The sequence below is a fragment of the Anarrhichthys ocellatus genome, unplaced genomic scaffold (assembly GCF_004355925.1).
Source record: "Anarrhichthys ocellatus isolate YVR2014 unplaced genomic scaffold, GSC_Weel_1.0 scaffold2, whole genome shotgun sequence".
Classification (NCBI taxonomy): domain Eukaryota; kingdom Metazoa; phylum Chordata; class Actinopteri; order Perciformes; family Anarhichadidae; genus Anarrhichthys; species Anarrhichthys ocellatus.
Genome location: NW_022280032.1, coordinates 2,818,070 through 2,837,911, shown reverse-complemented (window position 1 = coordinate 2,837,911; position 19,842 = coordinate 2,818,070). Strand labels below are relative to the sequence as shown.

General features: G+C 40.6%; 1 protein-coding gene across 1 annotated transcript; it reads right to left on the bottom strand.

Annotated features, from left to right (window-relative positions):
* Window positions 1-21: 21 nt before the first annotated feature.
* Window positions 22-19,058, bottom strand: insc (INSC spindle orientation adaptor protein). The gene is made up of 12 exons (XM_031857118.1): window positions 18,991-19,058; window positions 17,970-18,336; window positions 17,007-17,059; window positions 16,801-16,924; window positions 16,174-16,287; window positions 9,946-10,071; window positions 4,962-5,133; window positions 4,682-4,860; window positions 4,371-4,437; window positions 3,206-3,361; window positions 2,965-3,041; window positions 22-1,147 (listed from the first exon to the last, which is right to left on the bottom strand). Exons 1-12 carry the CDS (start codon window positions 19,056-19,058, stop codon window positions 1,019-1,021), a joined length of 1,632 nt encoding a protein of 543 aa, XP_031712978.1. The 3' UTR covers window positions 22-1,018.
* Window positions 19,059-19,842: the final 784 nt, after the last annotated feature.

Sequence of the window (19,842 nt, the reverse complement as noted above, 5' to 3'; positions counted from 1 at the left end):
ATGGCATACAATAATGGTAATTCTCCTTAAATAAAAAGCATTTGTATACTCAAATTAAAGGCTATTTCTATAGATTCATTATCCAGTGGCAAATATAATATTTGACATTAATGGCAAGAGAATAACAACATACCATACAATGCGCTTTAACAAAACAATAAATTGTACACCAGTATAAATAGATCGTGTTGCCACACTCAGTCATACATTTTAAATACTACTAGTGCCCTGTCAATTAAGGTACTCAAATAAACTGAAAAGATGAAATAGCAATCGTAATAATTAGTAATAATTTAGTTGCAAATGGTCCAAATAAAGTGGCTGTTAGTTGAAAACATAAAAAACACAACATTTCTTCAAACAGACCGACAATGAAAGAATTTCACCAGACCGACATCTTTGTACTCAAACACTAAATGCTTCAGATGATCATTTGTGTCAGAGGCATTTTGCTGTGTTATCCACTCGAAGGATCTTTCTTTGTTGTCAGATAGCCGACATGCTTCGGATACAACATCTTCAGACATTGCACAAAGAAATTGCACAGCGGTGACAAAAAAAAAGTGTTTTCATTCCAGAACAGTTTATACTTTCATTTCCAAAAAGTAGCACCTACTCGTACAAAATAATTATAGAACTACCAATATTAAATTCCCAGTGGAATACAATAAACAAATTACCTTTTTTCTGGAACACTGTACACATTCATTGCATTTAATGTGGTCACTGAGAAGCACTATAAGCAACACATGGATGTACATTTAGATGTCTTTTGCATCCATCCAAACTGACAAATTCACTCCATTCGCCCAAATTCATGATGTCCAGTACAACATTTGGACAACAAAAATATTCTCAGGACACACAGGAAGAGACAAACCAAAGCTCCAGTCAGGAAATAAATGCAATGTTCTGGAGTGAAGCCGCTCGTTAGTACTCGCTGTGTCATGGACAGTATGTGTGAATGATGTTGTACATGAGTTCAGCTCTCCGCTATCAGTGTTCACTTTGCAGGCCGTCATACAAAGCTCTCCTCCATGTTGGAGCACAGCAGGAAAGAGTCGACCAGCCGCGGTTTAATCAGCTGCTGGTGGTCGGCTGCCTCGATGCTGTCTGGACACCCCGCTGCCAGCCTCCTCAAGGCAGCCTGGAGACACACACACATCAGTATGCATGTGCACAAACCCCCCCAAAAAACACACAGACATATGCATCAACACTGACTAGATAATGCTGTACTGTATACAAACACACACATGTTAATATATTAGCAATCACAAAAGAACGTTGCCATTGTAATTGGCTGCAAACCATGGATACGCTGAATGTCAATGTTTTTATTATTCGGTCAGAGCAAGTGACGTATCATATCGAGCGGCCGCTATTGAAAGTCGCGGTATGTAAGTTACATTAACATTTAAGATTACAAATGATCCGTGCGAGCTCAGCATCCTTTTGAAGGCGAAAAATCCAACACCTACAAATGCTCTACTTGACCTTTGGCTAAAAGGATCAAATAGAATCACATTAATTTGAATAGACTGACAAGTGTGGGTACAGTGAAGAGGAGGGCATTTCTCTGCCCAATTAAGCTCCTGAACATTATGGGCTTCAAATCCCCTCATCGGCCCTAAGATCTGGTCTCAATAATTATGATCAGAATGAGAGAATGATGAAGTGCGAGCAGGGATATTATTCATGATATGTACATATTTAAGCATACAGAGTTTGAGATGATGTGTACCGGTCAGCTAAACATGGCTTGAAGATACTGAGGTTGTGATATATTTTCAATTTTCAGATATTGCCCTGTGGATGTAATTAAATTCTGCAGTCATTTGGTGCACTGATGTTACACATGCAGGCCTGCGGAAAAATGCCCTCAGTTTGTACTTTTTAAAGGGCCAGTGTGTAGGATATAAGGGTATCTATTGGCAGAAATAGAATATGATATTTCTAACTATGTTTTCATTAGTTTCTAATCACCTGAAACTAAGAATCATTGTGTTTTAGTTAGCTCAGAATGAGCCCTTCATATACTGTATATATATAGGGAGCGGGTCCCCTTCACGGAGTCAGCCATGTTACACCGCCATGTTTCTACAGTAGCCCAGAACGGACAAACCAAACACTGGCTCTAGAGAGAGCCTTTCACATTTTACGTCACCTGAAGGCCACCGTAGTTCTCCGACATGCTTGTGAAAGCGAGAGAGTGTTTTTATGGTGAGAATGACCCCTTAGCGAGAACGCCATTACTACGATTTTGCACTCTGCGGCTCACATTAGTCTTGGAAAGAGAGGAGTGAGTAGAGGGGTATTCAGTTTGTTGCAACATGCCACCACACAACTAGATGCCACGAAATCCTACACACTGTACTTTTAAGCACTACATAGCAAGTGCAGCAGGAAATCTATGGTATTTTAGCTGCATGACTGAAATACATTGGAAAAAAGCCACTTCAAATATATATATATATGTATATATATATATATATATATATATATATATATATATATATATATATATATATATATATATATTTAACTACAGTATGAATGAAAGGCATTTTTGCTTGTAAAAAGTAAAAAACAAATCTGCCAATGGAACAAGTGACAATTTGCTTGGTAAGATTTCTTCAAATAAGATGTAATGTTTAGGCCTTTCAAGATAAAAAGAGATCTTTTTTAAACTATATCCCACAAGAGATACAAGATGCATTGTCTAAAAGCAAGCTCCTGAATCTCACTGAAATGTTATGTGTTCAGTGATAGTGTCATATTTTAATTCTGTCTAATAATTAGACAAATATACTTGTTAAGATTTTGTGTTTTTTGCCGTGTAGGCTGGGGTGAATGTTTGAATGGCATATTTGTATTCAGTCATTTACATGGAGTCATTTACATACTGTATATCTTAGGGTATGCATGCACACACACTCACATGCACACACACTTTATACCTACCAGGCAAGCGACCAGCACTGAGTCGCTGTTATTTCTCTCAGTAGGGGAGCGACACAGCTCGATAAGACGAGGAACAGCTAAAGACAGCAGAGGGGGAAAAAACAGTTACAAGCTTGTCCCATTCTTAGACATTGATATTGACCATAATGAAGGGTGCAGACAGAGCAGATGTGTACTGGACACATCTTTTTATAATGCTGAGAACATTCCCAAAATAACAGGGAGGTCTCTGTTGCACTACCTTTCAGCTGGATGGCTGTTTGGGCCACGTCAGGGTCTCTGCTCAGACGAGCCAGGGTGACAGCAGCTTTCTGCTGAACGCGCTCACAGGCGGCACCCTCTGATGGACTCGGGGAGGTCGGCTTTTCTGCCAGCAGCAGCAGCAGTCGCTCTATTCCTAAAAGACACGATGTATATTAAAGATTAACAAGGAAGGAAAGGAGAGAGTTAATGGTGTCGGGGAGGATGGAAATGAGCAGAGATACAACAAACGGCACTGACATAAAAAGCAACAAGGTAACACACAATAAAAAATAAATTAACAATTGAGGAGAAATAAGTTGCATACATACAGACACACACACACACACATAGGAACCAAACACAACAGTTTAAAACAGACGTAAAGTTACACAAGACTCAGACACAACAAAGTGCTCAGGTGAATTGGAAAGGAGGCAGAAATGACTCACATCAGAAAGGATTTAGACCAAAAGTGCAGTAAGAAAGCAAACAGTTCAAAACCACTCAACACAAGAAAAGAGTCTTCAGGTGGTTATTACACATAATTTTGTTTCAGGACAATTGCAGAGACAAAGACTGCAACAAACTGACTTTGAAATACATTGTACAGAAAATAAATATAAAGACTTTTGGTTGCTCATTCTATGATTGCATTTTATAAATACTCAGCAAAGAGCAAGACATACGATTTATTTGGAAATGACTGAGGAGACCTTGATGCATTCAAGCAAGAACTAAATGTGAATAAATATTACTGATACTGGCACAACATATACATACCAATCCATGTATTTTACAATACATTAATAAACAACATAGACACAAAGGAACATGTTAAACAGGATGGACTTGAATTTAAGAGCAGAAAATATAAATAGTGCAATTAATGAATGACAAACGGGATTTTAAAAAGCATTTCAGTTGTTTAAAGACATTTGCATATGCTCAGAGGTTGATGTTTTATTTAAGCTGCTCCAGGCTACTTCACAAATAGTATCTGTTGCTGCCATCTTGAGGATTAAACAAGAATTACACAGATTGTTCTTGCTTGTTTCTCAACATATGGGTGTTAGTGAGTGGTTCAATACATGCTGGTTTTGGTCATAAAAAATAACAAATATGTGTACCATGCAGGTAAAAATGCTCGCTGTGAAATAGATTACCTTGGTCTTGCAGGACTTCAGGGGCACACTGCTCTAAAACTGACAGGTTTGCCAAGATTGTCACCACCTGAGATTAAAACAGATTAAAAAAAACAAAGTTAAACATACACTTTTGTTATTTTAGCCGAAGCTGGTTCAGAGAGCTTCATTTGATAAAGCAAAGTGTTCTGTTCCATACTTCACTAATAGTTACATTTAAATACAGTCCCTGCTAAGATCTGCTCCTGTTCAATCACAACCAGCTGTTTTGGTGCTTTTACTACAATATCTTTTGTAAGAAACGGCACTTAAATGCACGGTATGATGTGCACCTGGTCTTTGGAGTAGGGTGTGTTGACTCTCTGGCGGTCCCTGCAGGCCTGCAGCAGGATGTGGATGGCATTAAGCTGCAGGAGAATCTCACAGGCCATGCTGTCGAAGAAGGTGATGTTGGCCAAGGCTGCAGATGCCAGGAGGAACACTTCACCACAGGAGGCGCTCTCGCACAACTCTGAGAGAATAAGACATCGCTCATTCAGTACAGTGCTAGCTTCTATCTCTATCTTTATCTTTTTTCACTGTTGGTTGTTTTTTTTAAACCAATCCACTCACTGATGAGCGCGGTGACGATGTCGTGCATGCTCTCCAGGAAGCTGGCGAGGTGCTGTGTGGACGTGTGGTGAGGCGACGTGATCTGAGCCACGACCGCCGCTGCCTCGGCCCTGGCTGCTTCCACGCTGCTCTCGTCGGTCAGGATGTCCGCCAGACAGAGGATCCCGTCCACCTGCACATCACACAACAGTCCATTCATTGGAATCTGTAATCTTAATAGGACATGAGCAGTCATCAGTGTTTATGATAGATATGATAGACTTTAAAGGAAGACACCTGGGATACTCTCACACTGTACTTAGTCAACTATGATCAGTGCACTCCAGAAATTACTCAATTATTTCATTAGTCATTTACAGTCAAGGACATGACTTCCATTTCTACCTTTATGGGCCCAGCTCAGGACATTACAAATATAGTCCTCAGCAACAAGTGTCATCGTTATGCAAAACACACTGCCCATGTTAGACGTTAGCCTTTAGCACTTAACATGACATCCTGACCATTTTGTGACGATGATTTATTTGATTTAAGATGAGTAAAAAGTGCCGCAAAGTCTTAACATTTTCTGCCATCCGGCTATCGTTAGCGTGACACACAATGTTTTCACACTCACTGCTACTGACTGCATGACTGTATCGTGACACAAAAGGCTAATTAATGTTCACTACGATGCATTACTGAATTCAAGCAAATCTCAAGTTGCTGCTTGTCAATTTCCAAAGACAAACATTTAATAGAAACCACTGGCTGCATGGGAAAACAATCACTAAATGTCTAATACTTTTGAATTTCATGTGTAGTGCAGTTTGCAGTCAATATATATTTCATAGACCGCCAGTTGGGGAAACTCATGCCCACCATATCATAACCAGTGCTACCGGTTTAATAACATGTGTTTTTTTTTGGTTTTCTGTGGAAAAAGTTTCCTTTGCAAACTAAAATGATGACTAACAAGGTCAAAACATGGTTTGTGCAACATTTTACAGAATGAACTTTCCATCATGATCATCCAAAATGTGTATGTATTTTTTTTTACATAGTTTATTTTATAGATGTTTAACTTGAAGGGATTCTATTGAGATGATGTAGGTATTAACTGTGTTGGTGTGTTGGTCAGGGTACATACTCACTGTTTGAAATCAAGTTTAATGTTTGGTAGAAGCTACAGTATGATGTTACCTACTTATTTGGCCATCTGCAGCTTTAATCTCTTTACATCAAGGACCAAACTGGAAACACGTTTTGGTCGTTTTTATAGTTGTGTGTTATTTAAAGTCCTTTTTTTATTGTCCAATAAAAATGAGCTTAAACATGCAAAACCATGAGTAAGGTTATTTAATAAAATATCCAATAGTAGAGGTGCATATCACTTTCAGTGGTATCACTGGCCAACCATACTGACAGTGAAGTGTCCATGCAGGTGTCAGCTTGGATAAAACTGGCTGCTCCGCCTGTAAAGCCATCACAATTAAAGCACTGATTTAACGGCCAAGAGACTTGTGTATATCTGGCGAGCATAGGCCCAGAGTGTGTGCATCATCAGGTTGGAGGAGGAGCTCAGAGTTATAGAAGAGCAGAAAAGCCTTTTTTTCTAAAGATAACTTTACTCAGGGTCATGAGGTCATGTTTATCTCATCTCTGTGTGTGCGTGGTGCCGTGTTTTACCAGCCTTGTGGGGACATTAATTTGTTTAAGGCTTACATGGACTCGCGATCTTTAAGTGGACGAAATGCACTTTTAAGGGTAAAGACTTGGTTTAATGTTTAGGATGGTAGCGGAAATGGTTAAGTATCCAGGAAATCCCCAAAAGTCATGAAAACAAAAAGGACTGTGTGTGTGTGTGTGTCTGCATTAATTGGTATTCAGGCTTCAGGAAATGATGGCGATGTAGAGCAGATATGTATCCACTTGGGGGGAGTATTACACAGTTCAATCAAACTTTACGACAGCATCTCTGCACCCGTCTGCTGTAGTTTTTATCAAGTCTTGCATAATTGTTGAAAATCAGAATACAATCCATACAATCTGTTAAAATGTACAGCCATAAACTTCAGGATCGTGGTTTCCATGGTGGCGATGAAGACCTAAATTGTGTCCTGGAGAGAAATCCCTCAACTGAAACATCAGAAATGTTTTGTTTTATTTATTAGTCACTTTTCAGTCACAGTTTATTTCTATCATTGAGGGAAAGAGCAAATTAATGTTTTTGATGCTCAGCCACCACTTCTGAAACAAATTCTTTTTTGTTTTTACCGAAATGTTCTGTTTGTTTGTTTTGTTTGCTCCGCTGTCTTTCTTTCTTCTGTTTGTTTGTTCTGTTTGTCTCTGCCCTGTAAAGTGTCTTTGGGTATTTTGAAAAGCGCGATATAAAATGTATGTATTATTATTATTATTATTAAAAGTTTAGAGCATCCAGAGTGAGGCAAACTGTCAACTCTCAGCCCGCCACACCTGTCAGTCTCATCTGCTGACGAGCATCAGTGCGCTGAGCTTCACAGGGCAATTCCCTATTTTTGTCTCTGTGGACGTCAGCAGCACTGCGCCATCGCGACCCACTGACGTGGAACAATCCACTCTCCAAACCCCCGTTCATCTACCCCCCAATCCCCCGTCCCTACCCACAACTCCTCCTCCTCCTCCCTAAAATAGGATATTCCCCAACTCCTCATTTACCACACGCCGGATGCATCTCATTCACTTCTCTGGGCCAACGCCAAGTAACTTTTCTGTTTCACTTCATACCACCCTGTTGAAAGTATTTTAGCCTATGAACATACAAAAGCATTGAATTGTGGTTCTCTGTGTCAGGAACAAAAGTCCGGAATCCCAAAAATCAAATTAAATTTGTTAAATTTTTAGGTGAACATTTTGTTCACCTAAAAATGTCTTGTTCAGCGTTTCATTGTATTTAGCTCCACCCTCTTGATTAATGCATTCATGTCCTATAATTTAATTCCACGCTCTTAGATGATGATAGCTTTTCATATAACATGATGTTTAAAAGTTTGAATTTTCAGTCTCATATAATACTGCAGTCATCTGCAGTCAACTTCATGCGGAAGTTCTGCTTCTTTGTCCATCAAGAGCAGCTGTGTTCCTAATTGATACCCTTCCCATTCACCATATTATGATTACATAATGTTCCAGTTGGGGATAAAACTAAGTTGGTATATAGTATATCCACCAATGAGCAGATGCATGCCGGCCCCATCTCTTGATCACCCTTCAACAGTGACAGTTGTGTTTCTCAAGCCTGAGCGATCGCTGGTGAGCGGTTGGTAGCGTAGACTTGCCTGACAGCGTCTCTCCCGGGACGAGGCAGCTAATCTGGGGCGGACTTTGGTTTCCCCGTAAAAGAGTTTTCACACTCGGATGATTCATGCTGTCCCAGCTGCTGTACATGTGAACACAGACGCCGTTGTGGCATCATTATTAGCCGGAATCAGGTTATATTTGTCTTTCCGTATGCGCTCGATTGACACAGGTGCGTCTGCTGTTTATTTTGGTTGAATCCTCGATAGAGAACAAACAGGGACAAACAAAAGAAGGATGTATCATTAGCTCTCTCTCTCCCTGACTCGCCTTCTTTCCTTCACACACACTGCGAAGTCATCCAGGTCTAAATGTTTGACCTGTCAGCTCAGCAGTCAAGAGGTCCCATATAATGATCTCACCACGGAGACACACTCCAAATCATGACTTATCTTTATTTGCATGTGTGTACTGTATAATTCATTTTCATCAGGAAAAAAAACAACAGGGTACAGAATGATGCCTTTTTCCTCGTCATCTCCGATCCTAAAATTATACAGCGAGAGTTTAATGGCGGTTCCCCTGAACCTGAACTCAGTGAACTCATTCATGAAAATTGAATCAAGTAAATAGCTGGAGAACTCAACGGCTGCAGTCACAAGTTTCTCCCCAAAGAAATATCAATGCAGGAATATATTTATTCACACCAATAAAATATATATTTAGGCTGTGTCAGCTGCTGCCTCTTAGACAATGGAAAGGTGCCACATATAATCAATCAATAAGTTATTTTGAGACATAAACAAAGTTTCTACACTGCATTTTCGAATGGAGTCTGCTGATAGCAGTGGCTAAAATCACCTGCGACTTGCCTCTTCCCGGCATCAATCAACAGGATGTTAAGGAAGTGTGATCCAAAATTAAGTAATTAAAAGCACCAGTTGCATCATGTTTAAATGGTGGTTGAACCAGTGTAGAGATATTCTAAATTTACACATTACAAGGAATAGATTATTTAATTCCCCTGTAACGAAACAAATGCTTTTTTTCCCCTGCATTTAACGATCCTTTATTCTACGATCACACACTTTGTTTCTGTGCCGCTCAGCCTCCTCCTCCTCATCCTACTGCTTCTGCCATTGTTGGCACTTTATTCACCTGTGAAAATAAACTAAGCCTCCCAGTCATAACATGGAAAGTGAGAGCATGGCTGAATGTGCAACAGTAGACAGACTATACTGTGCTGCTGGGAAGAGCGAGAACAACCTCCTGTCTGAGCCACGACTTCAGCTGATCAGTGTAAACATAATCCGTCTCTGCTGCTGGAGGGAGCCAAGGTATTTTACTGGAAGCACTGTACTTAGTTGAGATTAATGTCATCTCACTTTCTCTTTCTCTGTGTGTGTGTGTGTGTGTGTGTGTGTGTGTGTATGTGTGTGTGTGTGTGTGTGTGTGTGTGCGCGCGTGTGTCGTAGGTACGTACACATACCCATTTTTCCAATGCAGCAAAATCTGGATTAGTGCTCATGTGCCATTTTAATTGATTCTGTACATCTGGCCATAAAATGCAGATGACAATTTGGGACCATTCAATTAATTCAATTAACTTGTCCAATCAGATGTCATTATCATGATCTTGACCTTGTTTTTTCCTCTTTTCCTTTTGTATGATATCAATTAATGTCTGTCTCTTTTATTTCAACATTTCGTAATTTCGAGAGAGGTTTACCTTGTCCAGTTGGTTGATGCCCTCCTCCACACAGCAGATGGAGGCCACTGTTCTCAGAGCGTGAGCGTAGAGGTCTCTGAAGCGGTCCTGCCTGCAGATCTTAAACAGGACTACCACAGCTCCTTCCTGTGGAGGAAGGAAAAGTAATTAGATGTTTGTGCATTAGGACAAGAAATACGGTGCTTCGTTAATCTGCACTAATGCTGAATTGTGAGACAACCACGACAGTAAACCTACGTCAAGCATCATTCACTGTCTGTCTGTGTCTTGATCAGGTGTCTTCGTATGAGCTAAAGATGCTAAGTCCTAATTAATACTGATTAACAACAGACAACAAATTTCGTCACTTGAGATGTTTTTCTATTACTATTAAAAGGAAAACAATCCATTCCCAATCCTGAACCAAGTGCTGTTGTTGCCTAAACCTAAACCACAGACTAATGTCAGGGTGCTGCACTTTCTGTTACAGCAAGACGTAATGTAGATAACAATTTGGTAATATATAAACATCACTTCTAGAGGACAGAGTTGCATATTTATACACCGTTAATGTAATAGTAGTTAAAAATGGCCAGCAACACCACATGATGACGCACCTAAAGTTCTGTTCTCATATGAAGATTTTTGTTTTGTTTATTCGTCGAGTGGACACTGTGTTTGTTGCAATTGGTTCTCTGTACGTTTGCATATGTTAACGTGGGACAAATAGGTGGTTAGTTTGGGAAAACAACCTAAGGCGAGAGTTTTGAGACTTTCACAGGCCTCACGTTGTGCTCCATACCATCAAATGATTCACCATACGTCATAATCAGCTCTTGTCTTTGAAGCACACATGATTGTGCAAAATGATGGATCAATACTCTGTGCTAGGCTGTGCTGTGAGAGCCAACAGGTCCAGCAGATCTGAGCCAATAGCAGCATGCTGGTTTCAAAGAGTCTACGAGACCCGGAATGACCGATAGACTTGGCCGGCTTTACTTAGCAAGCCTGCCAACCACAGAACCTATCAAATTGCTCACACAATCTATCATGTCAGATAAAAACAGCCAAAATATACATATTTCACGAATGGAAAACACTGAGCTGGAAAAAAAAAACATGATTTGCTAGCTATAATAGCTGAGACTATTCTGTCGGATTATGCTTGGTGTAAACAAACAAAAATAGCTCCTGTATTGGCTCCATATCTGCACCAAAGCACCCCTCTGAAAAAAAAACACTTGCAGGTATTGAATTCTATTGTAGGTAGATAGAATTTCCTGGAGCAAGACGGAGCCTGTACATAACTACCACCATTATCCTAATAAGGCCATTATACTGGGCTGGCATGTCTCATATGCTGCTAAGGCCATGCTGCTGGGGCTTGGAGTGACTAATCATCCTGCCCTCCAGCCTGACCGCTTTTCCCTGTTCGCCACCTACGCAATATTGTTCCGCCATACCTGGAAGAACTGTGATAACCAAACAGACAGTTTTCAGTAAACCTATTGAAACTCCGTAGAGACTCGCGGCTGAATCAAGCTGTGTTCGGGTAGTGAAGAAGAGGTTTTTGATCCTGTTGTTATGCTGTGACGCAAATGTTGCCTTAGCTTTCAGAGTGAGTCTGTGGAGAGAATCTCCGAATGGTCGAACGCACTTTTGAGCTTTGGTTCGTTGGTTTTAAAGTCATATTATGTGACTTTAACTATTAAAAAGTTTGATTAAAGTTTTTAAATTTACAGGTTCCTTGATACCAGAGATTTTTAAGTACCCCCACGCAATGGGGGTACTGGCGGGACGCCGGTTATGGCAGCCAATCACCGTAAAACAGGACCTCTGCTGAGTGCAATGATGGGTCCTACAAGCGTGTATGACAAACGTTTCATGGGTTATGAATTTGGTGAGGCTACAGTTTAGGGGCCAGATATAACCGTCACCAGTGAAACAGGAACTCTCTGCTGAGTGCAATGACGCCTCAAATAAGAGTCTACAGCAAATGGTTCATGTGTTATGGAAAGGGCGTGGCTTACATGTGAGGGCGGGGCTATGAGTCTATATTTTCATGCAAATGTTCTTAGGTCTGGACCCTTATTATGGCTGAGAAATTTGGATTGGAGCAAGTTAGACAAAGGACACTTAAGTTACAACAACTTCCTCTTTTATGGAGAGAGACGTATTTTTCATCGCCACGCCAACAATGTTGCATGAAAACGCAAACGTTTGATAGGTTTTGATTGCAAGGGTCTGTAGATTGTCCGGACCAAATTTGAGGTTAATCTGATTACATTTTTAGGTGGAGTTCGTTCAAGTACAGCTCCTGGAAAAAGCTAAAAATGGGCTAAAATGGGACATTCAATTAAAAATGTCTGACTTCCGGTTGTTGTTTTTTGTATACCCCCAGTATACTCTCCACATTGGATCTGCCTAGCAAATTTCACACATATAGGTTAAATTTTAGAGATTTTGTAAGTGGCGCTATCGAGCCATTTTGTGTACCAATTGACCTGAATTTTTTGATCCTCTAATTGGATAATCTAGCTACATAGCATCTGTTATATATGGGCTTTGAGCAATGCTTAGGCCTGACAGAGATTGTTTAAACTTGAAATAAACCAGCGATAAGACTCATTTTCATAACATTTAGCTGTCTTTCTTTATCCACTTTAAATCTGAATTGTATCAGAGGAAAAAATGTAACCCCCAGCTTGACTTCCAGACAGTTTTATTCAGACAATCAGTTTGTATAGACGCGCCTTGTCTGTTTGTTTCATCTTTGCAGACTGTCTCGTGCTTTTCCTTTTTACAGATCGTTGGTTCTTGTCTGTTGTTTCTTTCCTTTCCTCATCAAACAACTTGCAGTTCTATTGTTTCCACTTCAATGAACGCATTTATCCTCACACTCGTGCATTTTGGAACTTGCTGCACTAACATCATCATGTGAAACTTGACTACTTGTCAAAAAATGCCTCTCTATCCGTTTGTTTGCATGTGAAGGTCGACACAGCGTGTAATTTCCTTCCATCTCGTCGTTTTCTGAAGTGATCTCTGTGCTCTGGACTGTTGTGCTCGCTCACACAATGCCTGCAGCTTCTTGAGGTTGCAGGCAGTTTACATCTTAAAAAATCATTCATCATCTTGTCTCAGACCTCCCTATCCATGTAGTTTTGATGACTCTCACCAGGCCTGATTTATTGTCACGTCATGCTCTTCCCCTGTTAGAAGAGCAAGGGCCCACACGGGGAGTCTGCCAACATGGACACATTTAGATCAGTATCCATTAAGACAGTAGGCAAACACTGAGACAGCAAACTCTCATGATCTTCATGACACAGTCACTCTCTAATATTCCAGCTGCTGTTTGATATATGAGGTGTTTCATGGCTCAATGTTAAACACCGTCAACTCATATAATATTTTTCTCTTTAGTCATGTCAGGCCTGGGCTTTTCTGTGTGGAGTTTAAATGTTAAAATGAATAATGTCTAGCTATGATTTATCCCTGTGATACTAGATAAAATAACTAAATAAATTGTTTTGGTTGATTAAAGGCAGTGTTGGCAACATTCTTCAAAAACATTACATCTCATTACATCCTGACCTTACATCCGTGACTGTCGCAGGACTGTAATGAGCCCGTCCATTCAGTTCATTTGGGCCGAACGTAATGATCGGACGTCCTACCTGCCTGTCTACCTGCCTTTGCTAGTCTTTCCGTGCACTCATTCTGCATCACTGGAGTCTTCTACACGCTGCTGGATCGTGTGAATACTAACAATAGCAATGTTGTTTACGTTCACCGTGATAATTTGGGGGGAGTGGCTATTGAGGGAGGCCTGAAGGAACGGGCTGTCGTGTTGACGACTTAGCAACTTTCTTACTAGATTTAGACACTTTTGGAGCTAGTGCTGCTACCCACTTTCATTGGGAAAGAGTTGGCAACACCGGGCTGGGTTTTTGGGTTTGATCATTTTTTAAATTAGATTACTCTTGCTGGTCACTCCATTGTTGCCGACCCCAGCTGTACGTGAAGTTTTAAGTACCCAAATCTTTCATTTGAAAAACACTTGTATGAAGTTGTTAATTACATTCGAATAAAACCCAAGGGGAAGACTTTATGACCTGACAACAGTCGTGACGGGATGTAGAAGTTGATGTATCAGCAACAAACAACGTGCTAACTTAGCAAAACGATCCGCTGTTGTCACTATGCAAGCTAGATGGCTGTAAATGGCAAGTTAATACCTAATTATCACACAGTGCTCTCATTTTCCCTGAGGAGCTGCCACCGCCTTAAACTGTCTGGTATCCATTATGCTGCTCAACATTGTTAAACGCATCTGGTACTTCCAGCATATATACACAATGATTCATCTCTATTCATCATGCTGCCTGCATCACTACCACACATTTAACGTATCTCCCTTCTCTCCACACTGAGCACTCACTAAACACCGTCTGACACTGGCAAAGAGATGGAAAAGGAGGAAATATCAGGTGCCCACCCAAATATTTAAACGGCTCATTGCAGTTTTTCAAAAGTAGGAGAATGATAATGAGCGTAGCGCTCTGATACGAGCCAGAGGATGTGCTCTACTGTAAAAGGGTGTGTATGTGAGAGTTGTGACAGACTGACTGGTGCTAGTTCATTAACTCAGACGGCAGGTGGAGGATGTTTTGCATTGGGTATTCATTAGCAGCCCGGTTTCCTTCAGACGCCTCTCTGAGGGCTCGGCCAGCGGTGCCACGGAGGGAGTTGAGAAAGGTGGAGCGCATTGAAAGGTAAAGCAACCTGCATCTGTGACCAATGCTCACTCCTAATGGGAGCTGCCAGTATTGATCTGACAATCTGGCAGCAAAGCAGGTATGTGCGTGTTATTCTTTGTGTGCGTGTGGGCCATCAGGAAGAGTCTTATCATGAGTATCCTGGAAGCATTCGGTTGACTAATGGCCAATTGAGACTTGCTGTCTGGTCTGTCTTGTCTTATCTGACAGTGAAATGGCTTTTTCGAGGCATGTACAAAGAGATAGCTGCAGGCCTGGACGATGAACACTGGCAAAAGGTGGAGCTGATCGTAACAAGGGTGTGTCTAGAGGGAAGTGAGGGGTGGAGATGTAATATCAAATGAAGCGGCTTCTGCAAATCTTAGAAAAGAATACATCCTGTTGCCATCTTGCCACAGATTTTTTGCACAATGAAATGCGTTAGTTGCAATTAACATGTTCTCACTCCAAACTCACCAAATGCAGTAGCTTTGTCAGTGGCCCCACGCTTCCAACTACGACGCTCTAGGTGCCCCTCTAGTAATCTCTATTAACAGATTATTATTGTATTGAGTTTGGTATAGGAAGGGTTCTGGTTTCCCTTTGTAGTCTGAGTACTATTGAACAATCAAATTCAAGAGGGTTGAATTTTTAGTTGAATGCAAGTCAACAGTCCGTGTGGAGAGCAAAAGAGGCAAAACTCATTGGCCGAAATGCAATCTCTGAATCTATCGACTATCGTCTGACGATGATTCAGCTTTTTATTGGTGTGAAATTAGCTACTACTACTGGCTACTTGTGGAAGAATTCGATCGTCTCTCAACTCAACTCCTGTCTCGCATCTCAAGTTGCGAATCTGTAAACCATGAGCAGCGCATGGAAAAGGAAGTATTGACTCTGATTTCCGCTGGCTCAGAAATATAGTCCCTCACACCCAGAGGCTTCTCTGTAGTCAGACCGATGGGTTCCAAGGTTGCCCTCGCGTCAGTTTTTGCTCATTACATGCGTACATCCTTCATTTTTTACATTTACTTATGCAACAAAACTACTTGGTGAGGTTGAGGCAACAAATCTACCGGATTGGGCTTAGAAAAATATCCCGTTTTGAGTTAAAATAAGTATGTTTCTTACATAAAATACCTATGCTTGTTACATAAACAACGTTAGTGAAGTATGGAAGTTACAGTACAGTAAGACAATGTTTACTTGGTTTTCTAGGACACGACCAGTGGTCTCCTGGGTGAAAGTATTGCATTTGATTGACCCATCTAACCCATCTCGTTCTTAATACTACATCCGTTGCTCTGACCTTCTAATAATGACACGGAGGGGCTACATTGGAGTTAGTTAGTTGAGTCAGTTAGTCCGGTGTGTCCCATACAGATGCTAAAGGGTGCCTCGGTGAGTTGGTATCAGACCCCAAGGGGCACTGGAAATTAATCTCCATCTGATCAAGGCGGTACAGAGTCCACTAGTATGTCCACAGTACCTTGGCAATGATGCTGCAGAGCTGTGGTCCGTCCTGGGTGAGGGACAGCAGGTTGCTGATGGCACTGCCGATCGAGTGAACGCTGTCCGATGAGTCGATCTGTTTGATCAGGAGCTGCGACGAAGATCAAACATTTGTCATGGTCATTTTTTATTACAGACCCAAAAATGCAATTCACATTGTCAGCAACTGAATGCTGTTAGAAGTGGATTCATTTAATTTTTCTGTAATTGTAACATCTTTTAAATTAAAAAAAATAAAAAATAAAAAATAAATATATATATATATATATATATATGTGCCCTTTAATTATATCAGTTGACAGCCTGGATAAAAGGCTGTTTATTAGGAAAACACTTAAATCACAGTGTATCTGTGAAATCCAGTGAAAGGTAAAAGTTACTTTAAAGATATTCTATTCTTTTTATACTCATAGTTCTTTATTCACCATTATTATTCGCACAGAAAAATGGGAATCACATGAACCAAGGACTTTATTAAAAAATCTGTACTGATGACATCGATTTCAACACCTGACGGAGCAAATGTGGAGGGGCCCAAAAAGAAATACAGAAATAATATTTTGGGTAGATATTCAGGGCTGGGGGTCATGATTCAGTTACATACCCGGATCTCATTGGCTAGAGCCATGTCGATCATGTTGCTGAAGGAATCGCTGACGTCCGTAAGGATCTCGTGGATGGCCTCCCTCATGGACTTCAGGAAGAACTCGTCATCAGTGTGAAGGCACCTGTGAGTGAAGAGACATTTTGGATTTTTGATCGACATAAACCCAGCTGTGTACAAGTTATTCTAGCATTCCAGAGTCTTACCTCTCTGTAATATTGGTCAGCTCCAGACACTTTTCCAGCAGAGATTGCTCATACTGCAACAAGAGGAGAAGGAGAATAAGATTACGCTATGATAAAAGACAACGAGAAGTAACATACAGATGAAAATAAATGGTTTTGTATCAAAGTTTATTCTACACAGAATGAGATTAGTGATCCACATGCAGTGCTTAAAGTGAGAGGTATTTATTTTTAACTAGAAAACTTTCCAAGGGATCCATAGAAAATAGATAATTACATAATGTGGATTAATCTAACTTCAGCTTTAATTCACAGCATTTCTCTGCTAAATAAACTCAATTCTTAGTCTCTTGAGCTGCACAATATTACTGCATTTACCTACTTATAAGATTTTTCAATATGTATGACATTATGATCATTGATATAGTTTGTTTATGTCGTAAGTTTTCAAAGGGCAAATGTAGAATACCCCATGAAACCATACAGCAACATAGGTATCAGCTATTTTACAATTTGTTGTGGTTTTCTCTTGTCACTAACATTTGCAAAACCCCCAATGGATACATCATCATTTCAAGTTATTTATCTGCAAAGATCTGATCACTTTGGAATCTAATTTTTCAACTTTCTCTTTGTTTTTTTGGTGTTTAACACATAATGAAGTCTATAATAAGGATATCACTCATTTATTTAAGGGGGAAATATGATTCAGTACATGGATTTGAAGAACTAAATATAGGTTTTTATTGGCATAAACTTCTTATTTAATTTAGAAGTATTGGGACAAAATAGAAATTGATCACATTCTAAAATGAGTCTGTTGTATATAACGGCATGAAAAAGTCTGTGTTATATTTTAATTGGTGTGTCAGGAAGTCTTGATTTTAAAGCTTCAGCACATACTGTATCTTCCTTTGTAACTTCCTATTTCTTATTGGTAAAAGCTTGCAAGGAACCCAAACTGACTTCAAATGCCGACCACACCTTCTGCATCTCAGGCGGTGTGCTTCGGGCGGCGCTGTACTCGTGCACCAGTGAGCGCACGTGGCAGTTCGCCCTCACGGCAGTGCTGTGGACCCTCTGCCAGCGTCCCTTCTCCAGTCGCTGGAACATCTTGCCAAGCTCCGTGCTGACCACCAGCGCCCGGCGGAGCAACGTCTGCAGGTTGTTCCTGGCCACGTGGTCGCCTGCGCCAACCCCGGCGGCCACAATCAGCTCTCCCTGCTGGGCGTCCTCCTCCACCCCGATGGGTTTGGCCTGGAGGACACACATACACTCCACCTCCGTCATGTGGCGGAGGTCCTCCATCCAGCGCTGGACAGAGTCAACGTGGAGCGACTGCATGCGGGTGCTGTAGGAGAAGTAAAGGCAGGACAATTAAGAGCCAGTTTATTCACTTTGGAGATGTGTCACAGTGGTTCAACTGCACAAACAGAACTCCATTGGAGCAACGAATCCGACTCAGAAACACACAGATACTGTGTGCATGTTGAGGACAGTAGTGTCTGAGCTCCGGGAAGTCGTTTGTGCTGACCGGCCTGCTGACTAAAGCTTGAACTGATTTATATGAGAAAACCTTAATCATCTTTGCCTCCTCCACAAGAAATAACATGCTTAATAAGAAGAAAATGAAGGAAGTGGTAACTCATTAATTCAAACTGCGAATCATTTAAGTTAGCTGTGCCGCCCTTGTACTCACTTTCATTCCCCCTTTCTTCTTTCATTTGTATTAGAAAGTATAGGTCATAGTGTAGGTTTGGTATGATAAAACTCAATAAAACAAGAGGTATTCAATATTTATAGAGTTTTGAAGGTGGTGTCTTCTTGTAATTTCCTTTCCGAAAGGTGACCTAGTGATACTTCCAAGGCTATAATACTGTATTGTTTTTATTTACATGTCTACTATACGTTTCATCAACTGGTGTGGATGCTGACTTGTTGCCCGGGACCTGTAGGCTTTAGCCTGAAGCCAAAGTTATACTTTCCGTGTACATTCCATGTGTACATGAAGGTCCGTATGACGTAAATCTCGCCATCAGAGGATGTACGCGAAGGCCGTGGGGACATCCACATTTGTTGTGACCGCTGGATGTATAAAGAGAACTGGACAAAGCGTCATAGGCAGCGCCCTGTTCATTCCTATGAAAGTTCATTTTGCATTATGGGGCCTATAAAGTTAATGCACTAGCGTTTTCATCAACCCAGCCCTGAGGCCAGCCTTGTTCTCAGCCTCATTCACATAAACAGAGGAAGAAGAATATTTGGCAATTAGTGCATTTTACAACTTTTAGGACCTAATGATTTAAATAAGGGTTATTTACGTGTTTATACTGGGAATTTGATTTACCTCTAAAACATGAGCAGATTATCCGAGTTACAGCCACTGTAAGTCTACGTGAGAAAGTATTTTTGGGCCATATGTTGTCACATGATTGTGTAATTCCACTATTTGGCCACTTTTAGCCCGGCACTGGCTTTTAGACACAACATGTGAATGACCCCTTGGTCAGTTTCGTTCAGTTTAAATAAGCCGAATATAATGTATGTAGCCATCAAATGCAGAGTTAATACTCGTTACCGAGGCTATTTAACACAATCTGACGGTTACCTATGGGATTTTAACCCCAAAAAATCAAAACCCCTAAAATGACCGAGCCTTTTTTATTTACCGCTATCTTAAACCCATTTTTTCAAAAAGTATTACAAATTTAACGGTGAACGGGTGCAGCAATAGTCATTAAAGGTGCTGGGCTTGAACAGGGTTAAATTATAAAATATAAATCTGAGAGCAATAAGGTTAAAATAAAATTAAGAACTGGGAAAAAAAATGTTGCTTTTGATGAATGCAGGCATGCTG

Excerpts from the sequence above, each read along its gene's own strand:
- insc (XM_031857118.1), bottom strand. The coding sequence starts at position 19,058 with ATGTGGATGTCCCCACGGCCTTCGCGTACATCCTCTGATGGCGAGATT. Across the intron at positions 18,337-18,990 it reads TACGTCATACGGACCTTCAT|CACCCGCATGCAGTCGCTCC; the intron begins GTACACATGGAA and ends CTTCTCCTACAG. Across the intron at positions 3,042-3,205 it reads AACAGCCATCCAGCTGAAAG|CTGTTCCTCGTCTTATCGAG; the intron begins GTAGTGCAACAG and ends TGCTGTCTTTAG.